The sequence below is a fragment of the Strix uralensis genome, chromosome 3 (assembly GCF_047716275.1).
Source record: "Strix uralensis isolate ZFMK-TIS-50842 chromosome 3, bStrUra1, whole genome shotgun sequence".
NCBI lineage: Eukaryota > Metazoa > Chordata > Aves > Strigiformes > Strigidae > Strix > Strix uralensis.
The window spans coordinates 58,593,191-58,608,502 of NC_133974.1; the positions used below are offsets into that span (position 1 = coordinate 58,593,191).

Genomic DNA, 15,312 nt, shown 5'->3' on the forward strand with positions numbered 1-15,312 from the left:
CATTCACTGCAAACATACTTACAGACATCTAGATAGATGTCTGCCCGTAGCAGTTCAAAACTAGAAGGAACAGTGGGTTCCCTTCTCAGATAAGGCTAATTAGGAAAAGCGGGTTTTTTTAATTACAGAACAAAGAAAAGAGTATTCCAGCAATGCAGCATGAAAGAAAAGTAATATCATGTTTCAAGGCTTTGCTAAGCATAAATCAATAGTATTATTTGTTGTATATTTTATAGCATTTACCCATTGACAGGATTTTGAAAGACAGCACTACTAGTGAGCTTGCCTTCCGCCAGCACCCGCATTGTCTGGTTGTGCTGTCTGCCTGTGGCCGCTCTGAGTCAATTCCTTTTTTATCACTGCACCACTGTGAAGCTAAAGCACTAAAATGTATGAGAACTATTATGCTGCCATTTCTTTATCTCCAAAGACCAGGATAATTTATCTTTACCTGCCTTTTGCTGAAGATAAATGTTGGGACACGGGGTCGTATATGTCTACTGTTCGCAGCAATGAGAAATTTTGTAGCTGTTGCTAAGTGTTCAAAACCAAGATGTTGTTATAGTGGGCTAAATGTCATTAAAAGCTTCTGGGTTTAACAATAGGTCTTTGTGAGGGATAAAGGTAAGAAATGATTATGCTTCTGTAGGTATTCAGAGAGCTGAAATGAAAACAGCTTCGACATAAAATAAAGACACAGCATGGATGGGTTTTGCTATATGATGGTTTTCAGATCTTTGGGATGCAGAATAACTGAAATAGCTGAGAGAAAAGTCTACAGGAGGCAATTTTCTAGAAACAGGCATGGGTGAAAATAGAGAGAATTTTTGATCTAAGTGTTGTTTAGAAAGGGATGTTATTGACCTGTGTGCTAAGAAACCTGCCCTTGCTGTTTCATTTCTCTTGCATTCAGGAAAGGGGACTTTGAACATTTTTGTAATAAACTAATTTGTATCTAAGAAATGCTGGACTCTGCCAGTTTCTCCTCCATGTGAAATAACTCACAAGACCCCAGACTCTTGGCTACCTGCTCAGGCCAGAAAGAGGTAACGTCATCTTTTCTTTGAAAGAGAGAGATCGGATATAATGCTGCATTTATCATGAAATACTATGAATTGCATAGTATTAGAGTATTCCTTACTGAGCTGGAGTGAGTTTCCGTACTGCATGCTAAATGGGTGGCAAGCATCAAACCAGTCCATTGCCTGTGCCCCACTAGAGACTCAGCACACAGAAATCAGAATCACCACTATTATCCTTTCTGACTCTAGCTGAAAGTGGGAAAGGTTAACCAAAATCTCCCAGCAGTTGACTATGATGTTCAAAAGCAGTGTAGAAAATACTGTAGATTTCTAACTGTGCAAATATCTTGCTGTTATGATTTACAAATTTGATTCCTCAATTCTGCTGGGAGCAGGCATATTTTCAACTCTAGGGTTCTTAGGCAGGTTATCTCACTTCTACAATCTCTTTGAATTTTCAGCAGGAACAGGTTTTCAAATCGTAGTTGACTTATATTGGCAAAAAACAGCTTTACTTTCTTTTCTGGCAAGAAGTGCTTTTGACTTGTTGGGCTGCAGCCTGAAGCTAGGAAATTTCACACAGACACTTAAACAAATCAACGTAATGATGTTCCAGTAGTGGCTGTGAAATGACAAGGCTCTATCTGTTGCTAAATTTCTCTGCTTTGCTCAGATTTTTGCTTTCCTAGAAAAGAGATGTTATTTTTGAACCATGTGCTTGGGAAAACCCAATATTGGTTTCACGAGGCAGAAGCCCCCAAAGATCTCTGATGACATTCAGATTAAGGCTTGCCCTCAAATTTGGCCTGTTTCCCGTTCATCACTTGTTACTTGTGTAGTTGACATCAGCTGAAACTGCCAGCTCTTTGGGATGCTCAGCTGCTCTTCCTCACTAAGGTGTAGAGCCTAATGCCACTAACTGTTTCAGCCTTCCTTTTCTAGGAAAGAAAGCTCTATACTTTTTCTTATAACACTGCTGCTTGTCCTAGGTTATTGACAATAGGTATATTTAACAACATAAATATAGATTAAAAAAAGAATTCAGGTAAATAGGTCTAAGTTGGAGCCTTTGAACTGGGATATATTTTACTCAGTGATATGCACAGAATTCCCCCCTCCAAAGCACTGATTCTTAATTATTTAAAGTCCTATATTGTGGGGATTTCTTTTTTCTTAAAAACTATAAGCTGGATTTTATATCTAGTATGCTGTGAATGATATAGTAATTTAAATTTTGAAATGAAAATTAAACATACTGTAAAAAAACCTTTACTGGTACTCAATATAAATAATATAGTAAGAAAATACCATTGCAATGAGTCAACTAACTCACTGACCCAACAATTTATCAAATTAATTTTCACTTCAGATTGTTTAATAGACAGCTACATGTTAGGTTAAATATAATTACGTTTTTGTTTTGGGACCACTAATTCTTCTAGTTTGAGAAAGAACCTGAACATATTTCTGCATTATGTTAATGCTGCATTAGTAGTATATGTTGCATTACTGAGGCAAAACCAGCTGACCTACATGACAGATAAAAGTAATTCATTCTCCTCAAAGCTGCGAAAGTTAATGAGGGGTAAGAATTACTTGTGAAGAGATGTCTGTTTATTACATAGGTGAACTGGGTTATCTAGTACTACATTTGAAATTTATTTTCATTATATATATATTTAACATAGATTTCATTATAAATTATTTATAAATTAAATTATATTTCATGGGAATGTCATACAAAATACACCATGTCTGAAAAGGAGGTATTAGCAGCAGTTTGAGCCACTGTGGAAGTAGATGGCACAGAAGAACCAGTTCCTCTTGGCATCGCGATTGCCTGTGCTGCCCTGGATGTTCAAAGGGAGGGTCCCCTTTACGGATCATGCAACCGAAGCTATGTGGAGTAAGTGGGTAGTGTTGACCATGCAACAGGCCCAAATGGGGAACCCCAACCACCCAGGAGTCCTGGAATTGATCACAGACTGGTAAGAAAGCAGAGATTTTGGAGCACTGCCCAAGGAGGTAACTTGTGCTGTGGCCCCACAACATGAGAAGAAATATGCTGTGTTTACTGATGGATCCTGTCATGAAAACTGTCAGAAGTGGAAAGAAGCTGCTGTGTGGAGTCTCACATGAGTTGTAGAAGCCACTGAAGGAAAAGGTGAATCAAGTCTGTTTGCGGAAGTGAAAGCCATCCATCTAGCCCTAGGGATTGCTGAATGAGAAAAGGGGCCAGTACTCTAATACTGACTCCTGGATGGTGGCAAACTCCCTGTGGAGGTGGCTACAGCAATGTGAATTGGACCAACTGGCAGTGTAGAAGTAAACTCACCTGTGCTGCTTCACTGTGGCAAGACACTTCTACCTGGGTAAAGAACATTGCTGTCATATAGATGCTCAGATGCCCAAATATCATGCCACCAAAGAACATCAGAACAACAAGCAGGTAGACCAGGCTGCCAGAACTGTAGTAGCTCAGGTGGTGATTGGCATATCCATTGGATGCAGCAAGGTTAAAATGAAACCATTATAGCATGATACAACCCAGAGCTCTTGCCAAATCATAGAAAGAATAAATTGCAAACTATTTTTTGGCACAAAAATGGCTGTAATATTTCTTTAAGTCTTAAGACTCTAAGAGGCATCTGAAGCCATCTAGTCATTTGTTTAACTATTCATCAGCTCTCTCTCTTTTTGTCTCAGGTCATAACAAAGATGCTTTGGGTATTTTTTCAAACTTTTTCTCCAACAGAATCCTTATCTCTTAACACTAAATCACTTCTCTGATCTCTTCTGCTGATTGCTTCTTCTATTTCCTGTAGTTGACATTTTTCATCATCATCAAGGTTTGTGTTTGAGAGTGGCGGTTTCTTTCTTTCAAACTGTTAATTTCCTTGATGTGGTTTACTTTCTGTTGGATAGTTTTGGCCAGCATTTCTGGGTCTTGCTGAACTTTACTTTCAGCTATATTTAGCAACATACTTTTATGTCTTCTTTCATCTTCCACTTTCTCTTTTGCTCTAAATTTGGCCATAAAACTTTGTTCTTTCTTTAGAGCTTTGTCTTTTGATTCCCTAATCCTTTGCTCCATCAGCTGATCAAGGATTTCTTGAGATCTTTGAAGCTTTTGTTCCACAGCAAGTCTCTTGCTAAAGCTTATGAAATTTGACCTGGTGATTAACTCACTTGGGTGTCTTTGTCTTGTCTTTTTGTACTGGATCAACTCTTGTCTCTTCTTCCCTTCAGTTTCTTTCAAACACCTTTTCTCAAAAGCCTGGGCAACCTCACCTCTGAGCAGATTATGGTTCAAGTCTCTAGTATCCTTCTCCATGATCTGCTTCCCTCTCAGCTGATTTTCATGAACACATTTCCTGTACTCACCTTAGAGCTTTCATCTTTCAAGTTTCGCATTGCGCTTGGTTTCTTCCTCCTGTGCCAGTCTCTGGCACCTCTTCTCTTGCAACACATTTCTTTTAGCCTGGCCTCCAGAAGACATTCCCTGTCCAGACTGCATTTGGCCTTCCCTTTGTGTCACCTCTGGGCTTTCTGTCCCACCAGCAGCTGCCACCCGTCTTTCGCCACTCGGGATTTGAGTTTCTTATCCTGCCTTCTCCCTGTATCCCAAACCCTGGAGGCCTGCAGCTGCAACCTCCGTGTGAAGGACTGTGGGAGCCTCATGCAGAGCCAGGAGCATAGTCAGAGGAGTGGGAAGATCCCCGTTGCAGAGGAGCACTGTAACACTTGCAGTGGTAGACATGAGGGAGCACCCTACTCTGCCCTCTGCCCCATCTTGTGAGGAGGATGATGCTGTCTGAGCTGATCCCCCGACCCTTGGGATGCACCTCACTGTGGGGACAGGACAGTTGGGCTGTGGCCCCTGAACAGCTTAGAGGTATGGCTCACAGTGCGGTATACTGCACTGTTGGAATTTCACTGGCCCACCACCATAAGGTCTACAGGATTTTACTGGTGCTACAACCCATCCCTGTCCCTTTTTATAAAGGAAATGGTGGGGTTGAGGAAAAGAAGTTAATTAGGACAGTAAGGACCATCCTATAGTAAGCATAGCTGGTATTAAGGACAATCTTAATATGGCACATTTCTTTTAGAGATACCAGTTGAGGTGAGGTTTGTTTTACAGCAAACACCCCAAGGAGCCCATCCACAGTGTTACAGGAGAATCTTCTGTGGGGGTTTGTGAGGTTGGAGCTAGTGTTAGCCACAGGTGTGAATGCTGGTGGTGCTTAAATCCAATGACTTAAGGACCTGAAGAGGAATTTCCAATCTTAAATCCCTTTGTGAATACAGCCTCTAATTCTGCCAATGTGATGAACACGTCTTCCAGCAAGAAGCTCTTGGACCATCTGCTGAGAAAGCCCACTAGAGAGCTCAGCCCTGTACCACAGAAGGCTACTTGGCTTCTTTGTTTGCTTTGGAGACGTGCTATGGAGCAGAGTGCTAGGGAGTTGTATTCTTGGTGCCTAGTACCATTAGAAGAGATTGCTGGGATTTACATTAGCTGAAGCTCTTTTTAATCTCAGCATGTGCATTAGGCAGTACAATGAGGAGTATTAATCCATCCTGGATGTTATGAAGATGTAGGTTGCTGCGACTATGTCTTTAATCAAAAATCAAGACACATAGCCTTCTCAGAGAAATTTTTATATTAAACCCTCACTGTAAGAAACCATGTTTTTGTCAGTCCCATAGATGACTTTCGACTGATTTTATCAACAGGAAATGCTTTATTTTCAATATTGTTGTAATATAGGGTTTTTAGTCAGTTTGTTGTCCTCTGACAATCAATGTATTGTATAAATTTTCTTCAATTTATTAACTTTATTTCCTCACTTTTTCATCATAAATTCTGTTTGGTGGCTGAGAAGTCTCTATTGGACATTTTCTTAAACCTATCTTCAACATTAAATAAATACTGCATACTCTCTTTGAAGCTTTGATCTGAGTTTTCTTAGGTAATACTCCATTCTTTAAAATGCGACTCAGGAATCTTGATTATTTCAGTACTCTGATACAGTTACTTTGCACATGCAGTTTCTTTAAATGTGAAAATAACTCCCTAAACATTTAAGTGAACAATAATGCAAGTTCATCCCCACATCTTGTGTATATCTGCCACTCTCCTGGATTGCAGCAGATAGAATGTTTCATAATAAAAAGAGTTCTCATCCTCTTTTAAAGTAACAGAGGTAATTCAGTTTTGGGATTAGTATTTAAGCAGCTGCTAAACATAACATACCTCAGAGCAGAGCACAAGGAGAATGATGCAAATGAAAGCAGATGACCTTCTCAAACTATTTGTCTCTGAATTCATAAAATTATTTATGGAAATGCAATGTATGGAGAAGAATTACAGAGGGGCCAGTTGTGTCTTATGTAAAAATCATGCTGATGGAAACGAGGGCAAGAAAATACAATCCTACTAATCAAAATACTGTCAGCATGTTGAAAATTGGAGCATCTTTATACTGAAACAACAGCATTCCTTACGGAAAAACAATTTCAACTAACCCCCCCCCCAATCAATCTATTGAAGATATTTATACAAATACTATTAATACTGTTTCTAAGGACTTCACACGTCTCTGCAGTGTGTAAAAAAATACAGTCATCCCAATTTTAGAGACGAGGAACTGAAGAGGACAAATGGGAACACAGCAAATCCCTGTTGAGCAAACAGTTGAACTTGTCTTTTCTGACAGGTTACCACCGATCTGCTCTTTCTCTTTGATACACTACCTACATATGCGTGTATTTGTAGCATAGTTTTGACATATAGTGACATAACTGCACTTGGAGTTACTTACCATGCAAATGGATTACATTATTAGTGATGACGCTTATCCAGAATTGTACTGTAGTTAGCCTCCATTTCTTCATGTTGTGACAGGTGGTGGGGAAATTTGGCTTAAGAATGACTTATGCTGTACATAGTTTCTTTGCACAATAATTTTGTCTGAAATATTGAAGGATCAGCATTTTGCTGAAGAAAAACCTTTAAAAAGAAGGTGAACATCAGCTTCTTGGCTGTTCACATAATTTAGAGAAGATGGCTTCAGAAAGTATGCTGGGCTGACACTCAGTGACTTTTGGCCATTTGTGAGAGAGCACAAAAGCTCCTCTGCACCTCTCTCTTTAGCCATGACATATGCTTTGCTGACATTGCCAGATATTTCAGCCAGAGTTTGTGTGCTGTATCCTTTCAGTAAATTTGCAACCCTACATAAAATACTCAAGAACATGTTATTATTAATAGGAATAATATAATTTACATAATAGTAGCATTCATTAAGGCATGTAAAAGTGCCACAGTGTTGCCTACTTAGTCTCAGACTATAAAAGGGAAATGGTCTTATGCTAATGATAAACATGCACTCTTAAAAGTTCATCAAACTGCTGTCTTTGTAGTCTTTTTTGTGGGCATGGTGCCAGATATTTGAGATGCAGAATAATTGGTGTAGTCAGCCATACAATCAGTCTGTAGGTACTTGAATAGCAAAATAACTGTATAAATAAAGTAGCAGTATAAATAAGACCCAAAGCAAAATATTTTAGGGTATGTCATTTCTCGTACTCAGGATGGCTATGTGACTAGGGAGATCTAGTTTTCTGCTCACCTGCCCATGAGTTGCAGCCATTCAAATAAATTTATCACTAAACAGCATTAGTAAAATATACCTATGAGAGCTAAAAGAGAAGTGCTTTATTGTTTCCCACTGTCATTGTTTCTTACTCCTGCAGTTTAGCTACAACCTTTGGCTGATGATGTTATGTGTTTGTTCTACAGTATCTGAAATAGAGATGTGGGGTTCATACTTGGGGTTAAATTCAACTGGCCATAAAACTTCATTACAAAACCAGGCCACAGTTAGAATACATTTTTCATGATGCAGTCAGATACAGACAGTGGGGCTAAAGGAGGTAATGAATAAAGGACACTGAAATACTTCTTTTTCTTTTCTTGAGGAAATAAATTAAGTATGTGACTGTTATGAGAAATGCTGGAGATTAAATGTTTCCAACCTTCTGACCAAGACAGAAGTTCAGGGTGGATTGCTTGTGTCACATATAGTAAACAGAAGATAACTGCAAGCATAAGGGAAGAAAACACCTATTTGACAACCTTGTATTAAAACTAAATAGATCAGTTCTTCAGCTGGTATAGAAAAGCATCTATTGATTGTGATAGAGATTTACTGGTTTACATGTGGCTTGTCCTGAGAAAATGTTTCTTTGACACTGGGTGGTAGAAGATTTTACACACAGAGATAGAGCTGATCAATAGAGTAAATATTTAACCTTCCTTAGAATATTTGTGGCCTGGATGTTGTTCAATTTATGCCAGAGAAGAAGCTAGCTTTAGCGTTCAGATGCTGGTGTCTGAGAGGTTTGAGTTATATATAATGTCATTATAATATATAAAATATATATATTGAATTATTATAATGGCAAACACTTGAAAGCTGTCCTATGTTAGCCTGTCTGTGTGAAGAGAAGTTGCCCACCAGAGTAAAATGAAACTGTTGTTGCTTGATGGTGGACAGATATGAACTGTGATAGCAATGCTTACGTTTGTTTTGATTAACTCAAGGTGCCGAAAAGGATCAAAACGTTGCAGGAAAAGTTTGAAGGGTTTATGGAGCAGGAATTCCTGTTTTCTAGTCTGAGCATCTCAGCCCATGTGGACTTTGCCACCGTACCCACCTTTTTTCCATTAAAGCTGCTCCATTCTTTAGGGAGGCATTCTTTAGGGAGTCCAGTAGGGTGCACTAAGAGGCTATTACACGTGCAGCTCCTGGGAAATTGCACTGAGATCAAATGGTTTGAGGATTAATTTGTTTCTGCTGTTTTTTCTTTTAAAGGTGACTATATTAATTTGGAAAACAACAGTACCTTTTATGAATGATCAAAGCTGTCATGTAAGAAATTGCAGGGAACTTAACATATTCAAGCTGGATTGAACTGCTTTCCTAAGAGAGGTGCTTTAAATACAATTTCATTTTGAGAACACCCTACGACTGCAGCAGAATCATTCATAATGTGATTGAGGTCAGCGATTTTATCTCAAAATAGGTCCCGCTAATCACTGGGTTTCATGTGTTATTGGTGGTGAGGAAGACTCTAATTACGTTTCTACCCCGTGAAGGGACTGGTTAACACAAAGAAATCTCATCTCCTTTTGTGATGTGCTCAGCCCAGCAGTTACTTTTGTTCTAAATTGGGCCTGGCAGCCTCTAGGGTGAATGATTGACATGTCAATGTGCTAACAGAAGCCAGAACCAATTCTCTTGTCTGACACCTACTTTCCTCCTCCGAATATTAATGATTGAGTGACCCAGCTGAATGAATGAAAAGTGCACACATCCCTTGTGGCTCTGTGCAGATGCTCAAAGATGACAGCAGGTCTTGCCCAGGAGAGGACACAAAACCATAAAGCCATCTGGTATTATGTAGTGAGCTTAATCTGTTCATTGACTTGGCCAAATGCTTGGTAAATCAAAAGTTGACAGGAAAGGATTCATAATATTTATGCTTAAAATATAGTCAAAACATCACAGAGAAAAATAGCAACCCTAGACGAATTCCTAGAGAAACACAAGGAGTACAGCTCAGATTTAAGCTGGGAGGATGGGCAAGAAAAACATAAAAATATTTTAGTAGAATAAAAAGATTCACAAACCAGTAATTTGCTTTAATAGTGCCTTCAATTACCCTGTGATTGGTTTCAAATAACACAGGGTATTGATGATCACCACAGGCTTTTATAGTACTTTAGCACAATATCCCAAAACATCCAAATGAGCCAGCTTTGGAAGCCATTGCAGTCACTCAATATTTATCCATTCATAATTAGGATTTGGTTTAATCAAATATTCTGCTCTTCCTTAATCTGAATTGTGTAATATTTATTGTTATATTACAGATTGATAGTATTAAATGTGTAGTCAGACTGTTAAGATGAGGTAGTATAATGCATAATCAGGGAGCAGATTTCTCTATCTGATCATGTCAATTTTGTTTATTCCTTCAATAAAATAGATTCCCTTTGATAGTGAACGATTAAAGATTTCCTGCTTAAATGTTTCTAGTATCTCTGTCAGCAATTTTGCCACAATAGGCAACCAGAAAAAATCCATACTAACATGCAGTAGACTATTGCTCATTGTGAGGTCTAGATCCAGTTCAAAGAGAAGAAATATCTTTTCTCACTACATTTTGCATATCATATCTTTTATCTCCACTACAGTGAAAATGCAACCTATTTTCACCCTCAGTGCCTTTCTCATCTTCTGAAGATACTGTGGTTGAATACCCTTTTGTATTTTCACAATATCCCAAAGATTGGCAATTCTTTTGCAAACCTACAGGAGACTCTTGTATTCATGCATTGAGCAACTTTTGCACTGATTATTGCAAACCTTTCCTCTAGCCACCTTTTCTGTTTTCTTCTATACCATATGACAGCCCAGTCAGATTTACCTAGTTGCTGCAAAATAATTTTGCTCTGCTCTTCAAATCCTTTTGTGTGGCCCCACTTGAATACCTAATTATGTTATTTCCCATCTTCTGTATTCTTTCCTGTTACCCCAAAAGCCCTTTGCTTCCCTTTTATTTCTCAGATGTTGAGGTTGCTCCCATTTTTCCTTTGCATGCCATACATCTCACCTAACTTTGCTGTCTAAGAGTTAAATGCCTAAATCAGGTGTTTAAGTTCCCCTATAGTTAGTGGAGAGAAAGTATACCTTCAGAGCACATTTATTTCATCTCAGACTAAGATAGGTATCTAGGTTGAGATGAATTGCCCTCTGGGTATTCTTTCCATACACAGGGAGTCTAGACAACCAGTTTGGCTAGTGCCCAGCATTTTCCCAAGTACTGTATTCCCTTCTGATTCAGTGGCTTCTTTCTCTTATCCTCCTCATTGGAATCCATCCAATGTTATTTTCTCTACTTAAGTGTGCTATTAAAATTTAGGTATGCAAGAAAATATATAAACTGCTACTGTAAACACCCATTTTAAAAAATAGATGAATTTTAAAATAATTTTTTGTTGACTTCACGATGCTTCATACTGAACCTTTGTTTCTAGGGTATTGGCATGTTTCTCTAAGAGGGTGCCTTTCTGCTCTTGCTATACATAGGTATTATTAAGGCAAGGGTATTCAAACTTACAAATTAAAACAGCAATTTACAACAGAAACCTGAATAGCACCTGTTACAACAGCCCTGCAGAGACGGGGTACACCTAATGGACAGCACTATCATATGCAGACTGATGATTCAGTCTGAGGTGGCTATGAGTTATTTAGATACAGCATGGGAAATGTTTTTTTTAGAAGTTATCTGTTTGAACAGAACCCCTTAATGACATTACAGTAGTAAAATCAATAATAAAAACCTGCAAAAAAATCTGACAGAATATTTTAAGTTAAAAAAATAGTAGTTTCTTTCTTTATTTTTGCATCTTAAAAATAACCAAGTAGTTAATTTCTAAATATTTACAAAGAAAATAACTCTGGGATTAGACCTTTGAAGGACAAAATTCATCTGCAAGCAGTTTTCTTTTAAATTTTACATGCAAATAAAAAACTGAATAATAATAATTGTGTCATAGGAACAATAGGTCCAAAGTTCATAAAGAAAGTAGAGCTGCACTTCACAGATTTATGACAACTCATTGAACAGTCTCACTGAAAAGCAAGAAAGAACATTTCAGCTGTGGTTTGCTATCCAATGGATCATGCCCTTCCAGCTTAAGCAAGACAAGGTGATGAAATTTTTAAATGCTAAAATAATCAATAAATTCTTTAGTTAATATAGTTTTTTTTTTTTTTTCCAGAATTAAGAATGTATTATAATTATCTTATTGCAATGGACAAAGGCATTAACTTGCTGCAGTAAAAATGTTTGCCTTCTCTTGTGCATATCAAATTCAGCTTTGGAACTCAGAGAAAAGGCTTGATTTCTTCATAAAGTGTTTGCAGGTTCCCTTCCTCAACTTACTAGACTCCCATCTTATTATCTGCCCTTCCATCACAGTGTCCCAAAAAAATCTCTGTAGGTAACAACAGATAGGTCTCTAGGGCCTGGATCCAGTAAGGCAGTTACTTACATTTTGCATTTGGAGGATTATGTTTCTACAAAACCAATTTACTAGACCATGCTGTAAAAAGGAAGTCTTTGGTTAATTGCTTAAATGATTTATTTTGACTTTTTTAAACTGATGGCAGTGAGCAGGTTCTCCTGTAGGCTATGCCTCCACAATGTTCAGCCAAGGTAGTACTGGTGCTGGAAACCAAATAGAGATCACTGAATTTTCTCGCACTCCTGTGGGCAAATTCTGCCTGTGAAAGAGCAGAGTAGGTGTGTATACATATCAGTTCTTCTGGCTAAGCAGGTCTCAAAAAGGAAAACCAAACAAAAAACCTGGCAGGAGAATGAAGTTCAATCCGGGAAAGCTTTTATCACAACAGAAATTCCAGGCGCCTCCAACAAAGAGAGTTGGTATTGAATTAGTGCCAAATTATTGAAGGCTCGGCTGCATAGTTCCCATATTGAATGCTAAGAGAATTTGTCTTGTTAGGATTAGATTCAGGGAGGTCGGAGTGGGGACAGGACAAGTTTCCAGCTGTCAGGACCCAAGCAGAGAAACTGTGCAGCTGGGAGAGGTCTCAGCTGAATGGTAGGGGACATGTTGGTCTATGATGGATGCGTTCACACCATGGGATGCAGTCCACTTAACCTGCATCTCTGTGGTGTTTAGGACAGGTCGTTATGTTGTTTACTGTCCACTGCCAGGGGAGAAAAAAAAAAAAATCTGTCACAGTGAGTTAAAGGGATGCTCCCCAGGATGGAATTAACACAGTCTCAGATGGTCTGAACCACTGGAGAATTACTTCCTCTTCTACTAAATGACATCTTAATTTTAACTACTAAATTTTGTCTATTAAATGAGCCCCTCAAACATATGACTGTGGGACCAGCAGGAGCAGTACAGGAATGCAGCTTGGGCCATGGTTCTTCATGTCAGCTCACAATGAACTTTGAGACTGTGGGAAGACTTCCCATGCCACCAGTATACTCACAGCTCTCAGGAGGATGCCTACTCAGTGGCATCTACAGGGTAATAGGGGCGTCTGTATGTGCCATGCCTAAAGAAAAGGGAGTCATGACAAATCCATTCAAATACGGGTAAAAGACAGAGAAAAAGGAAAGACAGAATGAACAAGTATACATACATGCCAGAGAGAAATGCTTTCTTCCATACAATTTTCTGCTGCTTAGTAAATATTAATTAGGTTTTGCAGCCTGAGGCCCTTTTAGGATTCAAATGAATACATTAGCTATTGACAGCTATGAACAGACATTTGGAGTTATAAATTAAAATAATTTATTTACTGGCATGATGAAGTCTGGAAACCTTCAGTGAAAGACAGCAATTAAGGGACACAGTACTAAAACCAAAGAGGAGGGGAGGAAAGAAGAAATATTACTGAAAAAACCATTTTTTTATTCTACTTTTTAAAAGGGGTGAACATGAATGATAGAAAATCTAGCATGGATTTAAGGTTGGGGATCGAAGGGAGATAAGGAGCTTAAGCCCGTTGCATTAGCACCAACTTGTGCTGCGCATACGCTCCTGTGACATCTGATGTATCTGAGCTTGTGATACTGCACAGTAGACCCAGGCAGCAGAGTGGGAAAGGAAAGCAATCAATTTATCAGATGGGCACACCACAAACTGTGGCTTTCCAGTTTGTTCTACAGGTTAAGTAAAACTAATGAGAGCTTATCAGTGCCTTGATTAGATACAAGGCCAAGCATCATCCTTTTCCTGGCAGAATTAACCTTTCTACTGAGGAGATGGTCCTGCCTTAACTTACCTAAGTGGGTTGCTTTTATTTGCAGCTGAATTAAAATCAGTACAAGAATCACTGTGAATATTCTTACTCAGATGGAAGGCAGGTTATTTCAAATATTTAATTTCTGTTTATTTCTAAGCAAAAGAAGTCATACTTCAACCAAAAAAACTCCAACTCCTACATAAGCACTGAACAAAAATTGTTAAAAAAGCACTCTTTTGGTTAAACTGGTGCCATTTTGGGAACAGATAGGGTCTCATTCAAGGGAGGGATGTCTCAATTTCTGATGTCCTCATGCTAGCAAAATTCTTAACATTAAATTCCTCAGAATAGGAGTTCTGCTTGAGTAATGTTTATAGGACCAGGCTCTGGGTTTCTCTGCTGACTGTGCTAACAAGAGTGTCAGCTGTGATTTTGGTTCCTGTGATATGGATTAGATTCAAGCTGAGTTTGATTTTTTTCCAAGTCAATTATGAATTATCTGAGAACCAAAGCAGCCAAATGAAATTGCTCTGAACTTGAAAAAGAAATTAAATTGCTTGTATATGTAAGAAAGAAGAGAATCTTGCTACTTTTAAGAGGTAGGAAGCAAATTTATTTTTTGGTTCTCGTTATTCATAAGTAGATGCTCAGATATGTTGAAGAAGGGTCAGAAGGGTCATAAAGAGAAATGGAAGCAGAAAGGAAGAAAATATGCAGTTGAAACTTTTCATAGGCCAATTACTGTGTATCATTTCAAGCCATGTACTACAAGCATTTTTCCTTATGCACCCCCTCCACCCCCAGCTAACCAGCACCACTCCAGAAATGGTATCCTGGGACCTTAAGGTATGAAGGAGATTAGTAGTTTGAGTTTACCATAGAAATGTAAAGAAACTCCTGTCTTTCCCAGCTCTAATTTGCTTTGTGGCACTCTGCTTTCCTACCTCAGGTGTTACTATCAGTACAGCTGGAAAAAATAATGTGCAAGGCTTAATGTTAACAGATTTGAAGCACATGCATCTCTGTCTAAAATAATTTTTATCTCACCTAGCTACATCAGTAGAATGAGATAAAACAGCAACAGATATGTCTTCATCCTATCCATAGTACAACTTTCATTGTCTGTAGCTATGTCACTGAAAAGCAGGTGAAATATGCTTTCTATTCTGAACATGGGCTAAGTGATTGAAAGCTGTGTTGAGAGATCTGTAGGTGAATTATATCATGTCAACATTTTTTTTACACCCAGAAAGATAAAGGTCCAGTTATAGCAAGAGCTAAGCATAACTGATGATCCATCCCAGCTGAAGGTAGTGATAAAATGCCCTTGGACTTTAGTGGGGTAAAATTTTTACCTTCAAATGTCTTAAATGAATTTGTTTTGGTTTTGTTCTTTCAATTGAACAAACATATGAGGGAAACAA

The 15,312-nt window shown here is 38.4% G+C and overlaps 1 protein-coding gene across 1 annotated transcript; it reads right to left on the reverse strand.

The window, feature by feature from the left end:
- Nucleotides 1-3,834: 3,834 nt before the first annotated feature.
- Nucleotides 3,835-4,703, reverse strand: LOC141941621 (coiled-coil domain-containing protein 185-like). Its single transcript, XM_074864590.1, has 2 exons — nucleotides 4,581-4,703; nucleotides 3,835-4,374 (listed from the first exon to the last, which is right to left on the reverse strand). Exons 1-2 carry the CDS (start codon nucleotides 4,701-4,703, stop codon nucleotides 3,835-3,837), a joined length of 663 nt encoding a protein of 220 aa, XP_074720691.1.
- Nucleotides 4,704-15,312: the final 10,609 nt, after the last annotated feature.

What these genes read in the sequence shown, in the direction of transcription:
- LOC141941621 (XM_074864590.1), bottom strand. Translation starts at nt 4,703, where the DNA reads ATGAGGCTCCCACAGTCCTTCACACGGAGGTTGCAGCTGCAGGCCTCC. An exon ending in AAGACGGGTGGCAGCTGCTG is followed by an intron (nt 4,375 to 4,580) that starts GTGGGACAGAAA and finishes CATGAAAATCAG; the next exon opens with CTGAGAGGGAAGCAGATCAT.